The sequence below is a fragment of the Hemiscyllium ocellatum genome, chromosome 35 (assembly GCF_020745735.1).
Source record: "Hemiscyllium ocellatum isolate sHemOce1 chromosome 35, sHemOce1.pat.X.cur, whole genome shotgun sequence".
NCBI lineage: Eukaryota > Metazoa > Chordata > Chondrichthyes > Orectolobiformes > Hemiscylliidae > Hemiscyllium > Hemiscyllium ocellatum.
Genome location: NC_083435.1, coordinates 18,695,764 through 18,710,960, shown reverse-complemented (window position 1 = coordinate 18,710,960; position 15,197 = coordinate 18,695,764). Strand labels below are relative to the sequence as shown.

The following is a 15,197-nucleotide window of genomic DNA, read 5'->3' as shown; positions in this document are numbered from 1 at the left end:
TAATGCAATTAGCATTTGCCTGCTGTGTTTGCACTGTGGTTGGTGTGTGGATTTTGTGAATTCAGAATACTTGGCCAGTGTACCCAGCATCCCTTGCTGTCCAGCCAAGTTAACAATCTATCTGTGTTTTACACGGGGGCATGGTTGATAGTTTTTTTTTGTAGATATTTTTATTGAAATTTAACATTCTTGCAAATTTACAAAAATAAACAAAACTCTCAAATACAAACATTGATGTACAATTAAATCATATATACAATAGTCATAATTTAACAAAGAAAAGAGAAAGAAAGAAAACAAAAAAAGAAAAAAAACCGAAAAAAGTAAGGAAAAAAAACTCAACTTTCTACTAATCTAACCTATAACTAACCAGAGTGTATACATAAGTCTCTTACATGCTCGAAATGTATGAACATCAAATATAATAAAACCCGTATTCGCGCAGGATTCCTCTCCCAAGGGGCCCCGGAGCAGCCCGGTCTGAAATCTTCACTAAATAAAAGCCCTTGTTAGGATAGCCGAAATATCTGCATTTATATAATTCAAAAAGGGCTGCCATATTTTATAAAATAATTCAGTCTTTCGGTGCACCATATTTGTGAGGAAGTCAAGGGGGATATATTCCATAATTAATCCGTGCCAATTTGAAAGTCCAGGGGGGCCCTCAGCCACCCAGTTCACCAAAATATTTTTCCTTGCACAGAAAGAGAGAATAGAAAATAGTCTCTTCCCATGCATATCCAGAGATGAGAGGTTCGAAAAGCCCAAAAGGAGAGATACAGGGTCCACCCTAATTTCCGTTCCTAAAATTTCTGTCAGGGTATTTGCCACTTTAGTCCAGTATCTGCGGATTTTCTGACAAGTCCACAGACAATGTACAAGAGTACCCACCTCTATTTTGCATTTGGGACACATTGGAGATGCTCCTGCCTTAAATTTTGCCAGTCGAGCCGGAGCTATATGGGCCCTATGAAGTATCTTTAGTTGGATAGCCTGAGTTCTGTTACAGATAGCAATTCTTCTAGCATTTCCCCAAATGTCATTCCACATATCCTCAGAGATTTCTAGCCCCAAGTCCTGCTCCCATGTTTTAAGCAGGTCATCCATGTCTCCTGAGACTCCATCATGTAGTAAATGGTATATAGTACTAACGGAGGATGCCCCCGCTGGTCGTAAGACATTACGTTCTCTGTCTGATTTATAAAGACTATCTATTAATGTAGTCTTCCTCTGTATATAATCTCGAACTTGGAAGTATCGAAAGAGATCCCCATTAGGTATTCCGAATTTCAGACGCAGCTGCTCAAAGGACATCAGGATCCCATCTTTAAATAGGTCCCCTAAGCATGAGATGCCCCTGGATCTCCAGAGTTTAAAGGTGGCATCTGTAATCCCCGGTTGGAATCCCCATGCGCCTACTATTGGTGCATGGGGGGGATGTTTTATGTGAGTTACCCTCATTTTGCCGCATTATATTCCAGGCCTTAATTGTGTTTAATATTATGGGATTTTTACAGTGGTCTGTAATGATTTTCCTCTTATCTGAAAATAAAAGGTTAATAAGTGGGTATTTTACTTGGGAGGCTTCGATATCCAGCCAAATTGATTGTGGATCAGATGAAACCCAATCAGCTATGTAACTTAGTAGGGAGCTTAACTGATATTTCCTAAAGTCTGGGAAGTCCAGTCCTCCCCTTGCCTGTGGAAGCTGTAGCTTCTTCAGCTTAATAAGGGGCCGTCTATGGTTCCAAATAAAAGAGCCCAACCAGCCATATAATTTACGTAGGGCTAGCCTTGGCAGCATCAGCGGGAGCATTCTCATAGGATATAAGAGACGGGGCAGAACATTCATTTTAATTAATGCTATTCTCCCTAGCCAGGAAATCGGAAGGTCTCTCCATCGCTGGAGGTCCTGCCTTATCCTTTCCATTAATTGTACAAAATTAGCCCTATACAGCTGATCAAATACTGGCGTGATAAAAATACCTAAATATAAGAAGCCCTCCAGGGACCAACGGAAGGGAAAAGGGGATCCGTCCATTAAGTGGGGTATCATAGCCAGACCACCCATTGGCATGGCTTCCGATTTTGAAAAATTAATTTTATAGCCTGAGAATGCACTAAATGTATTAATAACTTGAATTAGACGAGGCACTGACATTAAAGGATTACTGAGGAATAAGAGAACGTCATCTGCATAGAGGGTAATTTTGTGTTTACCTGTACCAATCCTCGGGGCCATTATATTAGGATCAGTCCGGATGGCTTCTGCTAATGGTTCGATTATCAGTGTAAACAACAATGGTGAGAGAGGACATCCTTGACGGCAGCCCCTACCCACACTGAAGCCATCCGATCTTAACCCATTAGTAATAACAGCTGCTTTGGGGTCATTATACAATGTTGAAACCCATTTGGTAAACACCTGTCCAACGCCAAACCTTTCCAATGTGTAAAATAAATATGACCATTCAACCCTATCAAATGCCTTTTCCGCATCCAATGAAATTACTACTCCTGGTATCTTTCCCTGATGACAGGCTTGGATCATATTCAAGACCCTTCTGATATTATTGGATGATCTGCGGCCCTTAATAAATCCCGTCTGGTCCTCCTTTATAATATATGGCAGTACCCTTTCTAGTCTTAGTGCTAACATTTTTGAGAGAATTTTAAAGTCTACATTTAGTAAGGATATTGGTCTGTAAGATGCACAATCTTCTGGGTCTTTTCCTTTTTTGAGGATAAGAGAAATATTTGCTTCTTTCAGCGTGGGCGGGAGACAGACCTGACTATGCGCAAAATTATACATATCCATAAGTGGGTCAACCAATATTCCTGTAAATTCTTTATAGAATTCAGCTTGAAAACCATCCGGGCCCGGTGCTTTTCCGCTCTGAAGTTGCCTAATTGCCTCAAGTATTTCTTGGACTGTTAAAGGGGTATTTAGGGCCGACACCTGTTCCGGAGTCAGGCCCGGGAAGGTCAAATTTTTAAAAATGACTGCATCCTCCTAATCCTATCTTCACAATCCTGCGATCTATATAGTTCAGAATAAAATTCTTTAAAGGTCGCATTGATCTTTTTATGATCATGAGTCAGGGTACCTGTACTTTCCTTGATGGTCGGAATAGTTTGAGGGGCTTTCTTTTTCTTTGCAAGAAATGCTAAGTATCTACCCGGTTTGTCGCCATATTCATATAATCTTTGTTTCGCAAATAATATTTCCCTTTTAGCCGTTTGAGTAAGCGCGGTGTTTAAAGCTGTCCTAAGAGCTGTAATCCTCTGCAATTTTGTGATAGAAGGTCTATCAGCGTATGCTGTTTCGGCTGCTTTTAGGCGAGCTTCGAGCAGACGCTGTTGCTCTCCCTTCATTTTCCTCTGGGTCGCTGAATAGGAGATGATCAAACCTCGTGCATAAGCTTTGATGGTCTCCCACATCATTGACGGATTGCTAGCCGTACCAGTATTAATTTCTAAAAAAGTTTTAAGTTCTTGGGAGAAGTACTTTAAAAATTTGCTATCTTTTATCAGGAAGGGGTCCATACGCCAATGCCGAGCAGATGTCCCATTGTTCTTTACCTTAGTTTCCATGTATACAGCGGCATGGTCAGAGATTGCTATAGTACCTATTTTACAGGTTGCTATAGAGTTTAGAAAAATCGATGGGGCAAAAAACATATCAATTCTTGTGTGACATTTATGTGGATTAGAGTAGAAAGAAAAATCTCTACCCTGTGGATGGAGACATCTCCATACATCTACCAATCCTAATTCTTTATTCAGGTCCGCCAGTTGTCTAGATCTGGGAGATACTCCAGCGGCACTCTTGGGAATCCTGTCTATTTCCGGATCCATAATACAATTAAAGTCTCCCCCTATAATTGTATGACGGGCACCAAAGGCCATCAGTTTTGAAAAAGCTTCCGTTATGAATTTAAAGGGGTGTGCCGGGGGGCAGTATACATTTAAGATCCCATATTCCTCTCCATTTATGAGGGCTTTAATCAAAATATATCGTCCAGATTCGTCTTTTATCTGATTTAGAATTTTCAAAGGGAAGTTCTTCCGGACAAGGATAACGACTCCCCTGCTTTTTGAATTAAAAGAGGAAAAAAAGGCCTGATCAAATCCGCCCTGTCGTAATTTTAAGTGTTCTTTATCCGACAGGTGTGTCTCCTGTAGGAGAGCTATATCAACTCTCTCCTTCTTAAGATTTGATAATATTTTCTTCCTTTTAACTGGCGAATTACTCCCCCTGACATTCCAGGTGCACCACTTAACCGACTGTTCAGCCATAATCATCTGGACAGATCCGAGACCCCTCGGGAGGGGAAACCCTATCTAGAACATCCCGAGCATGGAGCATACAAGATTTACAAAAGTAAAGATTCTCTGATACACTCAAAACAATATAACAAAAAACTCTTTCTAAGTATAAAAAATATAAAACATTCCGAATTGGAGATTTTCTCCCTTGTTCCCAGGGAGCGTCACTTCCTCTCCCACAGTCCATCTTACCCTCTTCCAACCAGTGCCCCACCCTTGACCCAGGTGTTCCTCAATAAAATGAGGAGTATTCAAATATAATATAAAGCTAGAGTTAACAGTGAACACCCCACCCCCACCCACACCCACATCTAAATATATTTGGGAATATTAATACCATATATAACTATAAGATTACAATCTCAACACGTAATACTTAAATATAATACCACAAAATAACAGGGGAAAGAAAAACAACCCCGCTCCTAAAAACAGAAGTAAAATAGAATAAGGTAACCACCTCCCCCCATCAACATTAACCAAACGCCCCAACATATATATATACATACACACATAGGGGGAAAGATAAGAAAAGATGAAGGGATGTAAACCAAAATAATGGGAAAGGCAGACCAGCGTCCACACTCTCTTACAGCTTATTTAAGAGAGTCCAAGAATTCCTTAGCCTTCTCCGGTGATCCGAAGTTATATATGGATCCTTCGTGGCTAAGGCGTAGCGTCGCTGGATATCGTAAGGAGTACTGGATATTTAAGTCCCTTAAACGCTTCTTCGCCTCATCGAATGCCTTCCTCTTTCGGACCAAAGCTGGGGAGAAGTCCTGGAACAGCATGATCCTGGATCCTTTGTGGGTCATAGCTTGGGGATCTTTTCCCAGATTTCTTGAGGCTTCCAGGAGCATCTGCCTCTCCCTATAGCTCTGCAGCTGGAACAGGACCGGGCGTGGGCGCTGGGTTGAGCCGGGCCCACGTACTGTGACCCGGTAGGCCCATTCTACCCTTACCTGGCCTGATCCAGCCTGCAGATTTAAAAGTTGTGGCAGCCAATGCTCTAAGAATGCTGTCAGCTGGCCTCCCTCTTCCTGCTCGGGAAGGCCCAACAACCGAATATTTTTTCTACGACATCGATTTTCGAGGTCATCAATGTGGTTTTCTAGGTTCTGGACTCGATTCTCGAGAAAACGGATGTGGTCGGCTGTTGATTTTATCCCAATCTCTGAGGCTGCGGCCTTCGACTCCACCTCTCTGACTCGGCACTCCAATTCCTGAATGTCTCTGCCCTGCTTCTGCAGCTCGGCTGATAGTGCTTCTCTGCTCTGCCGAGACTCATCGATAAAAGCATCAATCTTCGCCTCCCACCTGGCAAACATCTCCTCAAAGCTCATCTTCATTGGTAAATCTCCTGAAGTAGCTGAAGACACCTTTGTTGCAGCTGAAGAGGGAGAGGGTGGGGGAAGGGGTCCCTGCTTTCTTAGAGCCGCCTGTTCTCTTCCCTTTACTCATTTTCCAGCTAGTATTTGTGGGCGGCACGGTGGCACAGTGGTTAGCACTGCTGCCTCACAGCGCCTGAGACCCGGGTTCAAATCCCGACTCAGGCGACTGACTGTGTGGAGTTTGCACGTTCTCCCCGTGTCTGCGTGGGTTTCCTCCGGGTGCTCCGGTTTCCTCCCACTGTCCAAAGATGTGCGGGTCAGGTGAATTGGCCATGCTAAATTGCCCGTAGTGTTAGGTAAGGGGTAAATGTAGGGGTATGGGTGGGGAGCGCTTCGGCGGGTCGGTGTGGACTTGTTGGGCCGAAGGGCCTGTTTCCACACTGTAAGTCTAATCTAATCTAATCTAATCTATTAGACTATTTAAATGTACTAATAGGTAACTACTTAAGGTTAACAACTATTATAAATGGTTTAGTGAGTGTGGTGGGGGTGGATAGCCCACTTTTCCCAAGTTTTGGGTAGAGCACTGTGGACTCAGTCTTGCTGGGTCGCCGCCATCTTGGATCCCCCATGGTTGATAGTTAATGGGACGATATGGCAAGAAACCTGACCAGGCCTCACTGAGAAAAACCCTTCCTGAATTTTGCAAAATTGATGTTTCTAGCCAAAGTATTGTAAGATTCACCTTCATGCATGATATTTCACTGACAACTCTCTGTTCAAGGGAGTGAAAGGGGATCAGAGTTCTCAAACAACTTCTGTTTGTTTCAGTCACTGCAGATAGTCCCACAGATCTGGATCCATCCAATCCAACACATTTTTTTAAAATATGCTTTATCCATATAAGAAATGTTTACACATATAGTCATGAATGCAGTACTGTTCTGTACAGTAGCACATCAAGGAAACAAACAAACACATCCACCCAAACTAAAGGCCATCAGCAGCTACAAATGATGTAGAGGAGCCGGTGTTGGACTGGGGTGGACAAAGTTAAAGCTCACACAACACTAGGTTATAGTCCAAGAGGTTTATTTGAAAGCACTAGCTTTCGAAAGGAACAGCACTGTAAAAGCTCCAGTTTCCAAATAAAGCTGTTGGACTATAACCTGGTGTGCAATATTTTAATTTAGCAGCTACAAAAGCATTCTGCCTCCTTAAGCTAATTCACACACCTTTAAATGACAATGAGAAGAGTCTGACCCAGCGTGACTTTCATTCCAACAGATGCCTAGGGCAACTTTCAAGTCACATGACTCTAACTTAAGGGAAATAATCTCTCATTCTGCCTCAGAAAATTACTGCTGACACTCCACTGATCTCATTTTTTATTTCAAAAATATACTTTATTCATCAAATTATTTTGATATCTATACAATTGGTGATGCCATTCATACAAATACATTCCATTTCTTTTCATACAGAGGTCGGAATTAATTGTTCGTATATACAAGTCTCTGTGTTGACCATCCAGATATTTAGCTGAGGTGTCAGCAGGGCCCAATTACCTGTTCTTCTTAGGCAGGCAAATCTTACACGGTGGTCTTTCCCTACTGCGCCTTGGCGGCAGCTGCCCCAAGTTTCCAAGCGTCCCTCAACATGTAGTTCTGGACCTTGGAATGTGCCAGTCTGCAACACTCAGTCGGGGTCAACTCCTTCAGCTGGAAGATCAACAGGTTTTGGGACCCTCCACTGATGTCATTGCCCAATGCTAGTAATGTAATAAAACTGTCACCCTATCACTGAAGTTTTACAGTCACAGAGATGTACAGCACGGAAACAGATCTTTCAGTCCAATGCACCCATGTTGACCAGATATCCTAAATTAATCTCATCCCATTTGCCAACATTTGCCCCACATCCATCTAAACCCTTCCTATTCATGTACCCATCCAAATGCCTCTTAAATGCTGTAATTGTACCAGCTTCCACCACTCCCTTTGGCAGCTCATTCCATACACACACCATCCTCTGTGTGAAAAAGTTGCCCCTTAAGTCCCTTTTATATCTTTCCCCTCTCACCCTATACCTATGCCCTCTAGTTCTAGACCCACACTCCAGGGAAAAGATCTCGTGTATTTACCCGATCAGTTGGCTGGACAGCTGCCTTGCGATGCAGAGTGATGCTAAAAAGAACGGGCTCAACTTCTGCACTGACTGAGGTCACTACAAAGGACTCTCCTTGTCAAACTTACCCCTTGCCTGAGGAGTGGTGACCCTCAGGTTAAACCACCAACACTTATCTCTGGGACTTCCTATTGGTTTCATCTTGACATCAATTAGCATCAACCAACATGCAATTGTTTTCATTCACAAATTTCCTTTCATCTTTTACCAACCAGAGATTCAATCTAAAGTCTCACCCAGTTGTCACCACCCATGTACTTTGTTTGATTTTGTTATCAAACTTGATGTTTTAAAGTCTTGAGTTCCCAATGATGAATTATCCAAGTTTGTATGAGACTCAACCATAAACAAGACTGAATACTTCTCCTCTACATTGGGGAGACAGGATGCCAATCTGCATATCGTTTCAGAAAACCTCTCTGGGACACCCACACAAACCAACCCCACCGTCCTGTGGCTGGTCACTTCAACCCCCCAGCCCACTCCGCCAAGGACATGCAGGTCCCGGGACTCCTCCATTGCCAAACCCTAACCACCCGATGCCTGGATGAAGAATGTCTCATCTTCCACCTTGGGACCCCACAACCACATGGGATCAATGTGGATTTCACCAGTTTCCTCATTTCCCCTCCCCCCACCTTATCCCAATCCCAAGCCTCCAACTTAGCACCGCCCTCTTGACCTGTCCATTGTCTTGCCCGTCTATCCACTCCACACTCTTCTCCAACCTGTCACCTTCTCCCCCATCTCCATCTACTATTGTATTGTCAGCTACCTTCACCCCAGCCCGAACTCCCTCCCATTTATCTCTCAGCCCCCCGACCCACAAGCCTCATTCTTGATGAAGGGCTTAAGCCTGAACTGTCGCTTCTCCTGCTCCTCAGATGCCGCCTGACTTGCTGTACTTCTTCAGCACCACACTCTCGACTCTGATCTCCAGCATTTGCCATCCCTACTTTCTCCCAAATGGTTCAGATGGTCAACTCAAAAGGTTTATTTAACATTGAGCAGTCAAAACATTACAAGTTAAGGATGATAGGTGATAGAATTCAAAGTAACAGTAAAAAGAGAAAACTCAACTTAAGAACAGATTTTCATGACTAAAGGCAACAAACCTGACCAACCTTTAAAAAGTACATGGATGATCCCTTGAAATTTCATAACATTCGAGGCTATGGGCCAAGAGCTGGAAAATGAGAGTAGATTAGATTCCTTACGGAAACACGTCCTTCAGCCCAACAAGTCTACACCGACCCTCCGAAGAGTGACCCACCCAGACCCTTTCCCCTATATGTACTCTGACTAATATACCTAACACAATGGGCAATTTAGCATGGTCAATTCACCTAGCTTGCACATCTTTAGTGAGAAAGGTTGGCACAGACCCACTGAACTGAAAGGACTCTGTATGCTCTGACTCCACGACTTCCTCAGGTGATCAAAATGAAGCCTCTCTCCCATTCCATAACAAAATGGCTGCCTCTCAACCTCCATTTTATATATTTTCCAAACAACATTTCTATACACAACTCTGGAGAAGGTGGGATTTGGTCCTGTGCTTCCTGACTCAGAGATAAGGACACTACTGTTGCACCACAAGTGACCCTCCCTACCTCGATTTCATAATTTTATTTTAAATTTAACCTATTTTTATAATCTACCTGTTCACATTTTATTAGACACCTCTGGTGGTAGCTGGGACTTGATCTTGGGCCTCTTGGCTCAAGATAGGGGCACGACCACTGCACCACAAGTGCCCTACCTCCCTCCATTTTAGATCGTTAACTGGCCTTTTTCTGACCTCACATCAGCCTTTCAAATGGTAAGTGATTAACCCAACTTGCTGTTTAATTTCAATTGGCTTCTGACATTCACAAACAGCTTTTCTTACTTCTATGTGTATTTTCCCCACACAACGAGAGATATTTTGTAATTTCAGAAATATTACAATGAACTCCTGGAATCCAGACTTCCTGGCTGAGAGGAATGGCTGTTACCATTGCACCACAAGATCTTCCCAATGCAGTGCTGTGTTGGCTGTACTCAGAATGTTTCCATCTAATTTTTCTATATTCCTTGAATAACGACCTATTCTTTACCCTATTTAATGAGATGTGACAAATTCATTCATGGTTTTATCTTAACATTTCGCTGGCCTGGAAATCACCATTTTACAAAATAAGGATCCACATTTGTGGACGGCACGGTGGCACAGTGTTTAGCACTGCTGTCTCACAGCGCCTGAGACCTGGGTTCAATTCCTGACTCAGGCGACTGACTGTGTGGAGTTTGCACGTTCTTCCTGTGTCTGTGTGGGTTTGCTCCAGTTTCCTCCCACAGTCCAAAGATGTGCAGGTCAGGTGAATTGGCCATGCTAAATTGCCTGTAGTGTTTCGAGTACACTACCACTGCACCACAAGTGCCCTACCTCCCTCCATTTTAGATCGTTAACTGTAGTGTTTCGAGTACACTTTCGAGGAGCTATGAACCTGCATTCCAAGGTCTCTTTGTTGAGCAACACTCCCCAGGACCTTACCATTAAGTGTATAAGTCCTGTTCTGTTTTGCTTTTCCAAAATGCAGCACATCGCATTTACTAAAATTAAACTCCATCTGCTACTCCTCAGCTCATTGGACCATCTGATCAAGATCCCGATGTACTCTGAGATAACCTTCATCACTGTCCACAACACCTCCAATTTCTGTATTTAGTTCTTGTCACTATGTGACGCAAAGAGGTGTGAGGTGCCTCAGTGAGTGCAGAGGTGATTGACGATAATCATAGACTTGTGACAACATAATACGAGGCCATTTGGCCCTTTGTGTCTGTGCCAGGTTCCCAATGAGTAGTTCAGTTACTTAGTGCCATTCCCTCCATCCTCCCCATAACCTGACACATTTTTCCTTTTCAGATAACAGTCCCTTTGAAAGCTGCAACTGAACTTTCCTCCACCACACTCTCAGGCAGTGAATTCCAGACCCTAATCTCTGTGTCAGAGAGATTTTCCTCCTGTCACTTTGGTTTGTTTTCTTGTTTTAAACCCATACTCTCCACGTTGATTCTTTCATGAGGGGGAGGCCGAACTAGTGTCCAACACAAGTTCAACACAGAAGTTTCGTTCTGGTCCTCTGTGCTCCTACTAATAAAACCCAGGACACTGTACATTTTATTAACTGTGCTCTCAGCCTGTTCTGCCAGCTTCAATTACCTATGCAATCACACTTCTCAGTCTTCCTGCTTCCCTTTAAAGTTGTACCCTTTAGTTTACATTGTGTGTCCATGTACTTCCTGCCAAAATAGATCATGCCATGTTTCTCCCCTGTCACTCATTCACTTATTCCACAAATGTGTGTACTCATACTTTATAAGGCTTCCACATTTTGGCATGGTGGTTCAGTGCTTAGCACTACTGCCTCACATTGCCAAGGTCCTAGGTTCAATTCCAGCCTTGGACGACTGCCTCTGCAAAGTTTGCACAATCTCCTGGACTTGTGTCTGTGTGGACTTGCTCTGGTTTCCTTCCACAATCCAAAGATGTGCAGGTTAGGTGAATTGACTATGCTAAATTGCCTGTAGTGTTCAGGGATGTGTAGGTTAAATGAATTTGTTAGGAGTAAATGTAGAGTAATAAAGTAAAGGAAATGGGTTTGTTTGGGTTGTTCTTCGGAGGGCCAGTGTGGACGGGTTGGGCCAAAGGGCCTGTTTCCACACTGTATGGAGCCAAATTTCATACAATCTTCACATTTTAAAACTGTACCTCCCGAGATCCAAGTCATTAACATGTTAGAAAGAGCAAAAGTTCCAACACTGATTACTGGGGAGCTCTGGTACCAGTGGCTTTGAGGTGAAGGAGTATCTGGTCAGCATGAACGGGTTGGACCGAAGGGTCTGTTTCCATGCTGTACATCTCTATGACTCTATGGAGAAGTCAGGGTTGTTCCCCTTGGAGCAAAGCAGATTGAGGTGTACAGAACAACTGAACAAATTGAAAAGAGGACTCAGGAAATCAGGTTAATGAATGTTTATATCATGTGGACACAGAGAGGGGCTAGATTTATCACTGGGATGTCTAAAACTACAGATTCCTCACAGATTTATACCCAATATATGCATTGCAATTCACACCTTTCTGCTGTCGTCTCATGGTCTCCATGGTATGGTGGTTATCACCTTCCCTTCACATAGTAAAGATCACCAGTTCAAAAGCACCATGAACGCTCAGATATCAGCAATGGGAACATGCATGCTCTGTTTATCTCTGTAGCTAGTTGACCATACAGAGGATGATAGTGTCCCTACCTCTGAATGTCTAGAGATCTGAGTGCGAGTCCCATCTGCTCTGTAAGTGTGTAATAGCACCTCTGAGTAGATTAATTCAAAGATACCAATATAAGCCTCATCTCTGCTACATCTGAGACTGGTAATGTCTTGGTACTATAATGTGGTTTGCTAGTCTTTTGACACCTGTAGCAGCCAGTTGCTTTGTGATTACTGACAGTATGGGTAACGTTTTAATCCTTAAGCCCTTGGTAGTACGAAGAATCCAAGAGAAGGGGGATGGAGGTGTGAAGAAGAAAAACCTGTAGCTGAGGGAGGAATACAGTAACCTAGAGCTTGGGGAGGGGAAATACAGTAACCTGGAGCTGGGGGGGGGGGGGGGGGGGGGGTGGGGGAGGGGGAATACAGTAACCTGGAGCTGGGAGAGAGGAGGGAATAAAGTAACTTAGAGCTGGGGGTGGGGAGGGGGAATACAGTAACCTGGAGCTGGGGAGGGGAGGGGGAATATAGTAACCTGGAGCTGGAGGAGGGGGAAATAAAGTAACCTGGAGCTGGGGGAAGGAGGTATTTAATCTGGATTCTAGGGATGGGGATGTAGCAGGAAGTGGTAACTGGAGGGTGAGGCGATGAGTTGGAGTGGGTTCCTCAGCACAGGATCTGTCAGCTCAGCCTGAGATCTGGCGGGGGGAGGGATTACTGTCGATTCCGGGGTGAGCCTCACCCCGCCCCTCGCTCTCTCTCTCCCTGCCTGGTTATCCTCTCTCCGCGGCGGGAAAGCCAGAGCTGACTCTGGATCGCTGCCCCCTCAGCCCAGCCCAGGCGCCTGGGTTTGTTTTTCCCCAGAAAGCGGACGGAACATCCCGGGGACCGAGGATGGATCCCCGATCTCCTCCGGTGCTGCTGCTGCTCGGCTTCCTCCGGGGGATCGCTGCAGGAGGTGAGGACCTGCCCTCATTGGGGTTGGGACGGGGATTGAATTCCCCGCAGGATCTGCAGGGAAAGGGGCTTCGACAATCCCAGGCGAATCCCAGTCTCCTCCCGGAGCGAGCCGTGAGCAGCTCAGGCTCCAGAATCTCCTTCTGTGTGTCTCTGCAGAGACATGTTCAGGATCGAGAAGGCGCTGTTTAATTCCCGTCACGTTGGGGCTTGCCAAGACAGGAAATGTAAGTCGTCTTGTGTTCCCTCCTGGGTCAGGCAGGTTCCCCCGCCACCCCCACCCCCGACGGGGCATTCCTCTCCCTCCCAGGGCTCTTCAACTACACCTGTTCCCTCATCCCGGTCATTGCAGGAAGTTCCCAGCCAAACCTCTACCGCTCACCCCATTCCCTACACTACAGGACTAATCCCTCCCTTCCTGATCTCCACGGCCCTTCTCCTTCCGACCACCCCCTCTCTTCCGACCACCCCCCTGTGCCTTTTAACCCCCCATCTCTGTGCCCCTTCACCCCTCCACACTCTCTGTGCCCCTTCACTCCAACCCACTCTCTCTGTGACCCTTCACCACTCCCATTCTTTCTGTGCCACTTCACCTTCCCACCCTCTCTGTGCCCCTTCATCCTCCCACCCTCTCTGTGCCCTTTCACCCCCACCCTCTCTGTGCCCCTTCATCCTCCCACCCTCTCTGTGACCCTTCACCCCCACCCTCTCTGTGCCCCTTCATCCTCCCACCCTCTCTGTGCCGCTTCATCCCCACCCTCTCTGTGCCCCTTCACCTTCCCACCCTTTCTGTGCCCCTTCATTCCTCCACACTTTGTGCCCCTTCATTCCTCCACACTTTCTGTGCCCCTTCACCTCCCCACCCTCTCTGTGCCCCTTCATTCCTCCACACTTTCTGTGCCCCTTCATTCCTCCACACTTTCTGTGCCCCTTCACCTACCCACCCTCTCTGTGCCCCTTCATCCCTGTGAGAAACTAAGCTCACACACTTCAATAATTTCGGTCCGAGACAAAATCTGAATCAGTAGTGTCGTTCATTTTACTCTTGCAAGAGGGTGTGATGTCCACTGTCTGTCTACAAGGCAAGGGACACACACACACCAAATTCAACGAATACTCCATATTTATATAATTCGGTTTCTATATTTTTTTTATTTCATTGCTCCTCCCCTGTTTACATCCTACACTTCCCTAAGAACGGCACCCATTACTCCTGTTTATCTCTTGCCTTATCCAGCCTTGTCTGTGACAAAATGCTTATTTCTGGCCTCTCAAGGCCGTTTGACCTCATCCTGCTCTGGGTCATTGTTAGACCTTTCCTTACCATTATCTACTCCCTCCATCTGTGCCTCCCCTCTCATACTGATCGTTGAGACCCTTTTAATTGGGGTTTGTTCCTGTGTTTCTGTAAAAGTGGGAAACAGATGTTTATACCTATTGTTTGTACAGGCGTATCTAGCTTAACTGCCTCCCCTCACAGCACCTTATCTATTCGCCTGTAATATCTACCATTGTTTTGCAGTCACGTTTCATTCTTGCATACACTTTTAGCTAATAGAAAAAAACAATTATACATTTCCTCCACATAGTTTCCATTCTTGTTGACTCACCTCTTGGCTGAAACAATTACACACTGGTGTGAGTTCATTTGCTTTGTATAAGTAATTATAATTGCAGAAGTAACACTACTTTACCTATATCCCACACCCCCATTCTCTCTGTGCCCCTTAACACCCCCATCCTCTCTGTGCCCCTTCACCTCCCTACCCTCTCTGTGCCCCTTCACCTCCCCACCCTCTCTGTGCCCCTTCACCCTCCCACTCTCTCTGTGCCCCTCCACCCCCCCACATTCTCTCTGTGCCCCTTCACCACTCCCATTCTCTCTGTGCCCCTTCATCCCCCTCTCCCCCTCTCTGTGCCCCTTCACCCCCTCCCACTCTCTCTGTGCCTCTTCACTCCCACCCTCTCTGTGCCCCTTTCCCTCATTCTCTCTGTGCCCCTTCACTCCCACCCTCTCTGTGCCCCTTTCCCTCATGCTCTCTGTGCCCCTTCACCCCCACTCTGTGCCCCTTCACCCTCCCACTCTCTCTGTGCTCCTTCACCCCCCATTCTCTCTGTGCCCCTTCCCCCACTCCA

General features: G+C 45.3%; 1 protein-coding gene across 3 annotated transcripts in view; it reads left to right on the top strand.

Moving 5' to 3' along the window:
• The first annotated feature begins 12,844 nt into the window (after positions 1-12,844).
• LOC132832485 (uncharacterized) overlaps positions 12,845-15,197 on the top strand; it is a 37,837-nt gene continuing 35,484 nt past the window's right edge. For all 3 annotated transcript variants that reach the window (XR_009646947.1, XM_060850540.1, XM_060850539.1), the window contains exon 1: positions 12,845-13,062. Coding sequence is in view for 2 of the 3 variants with exons in the window: in XM_060850540.1 (XP_060706523.1) it covers positions 12,999-13,062 (64 nt within the window). In the remaining variant the exon portion in view is untranslated. The remainder of the gene's footprint in view (positions 13,063-15,197) is intronic.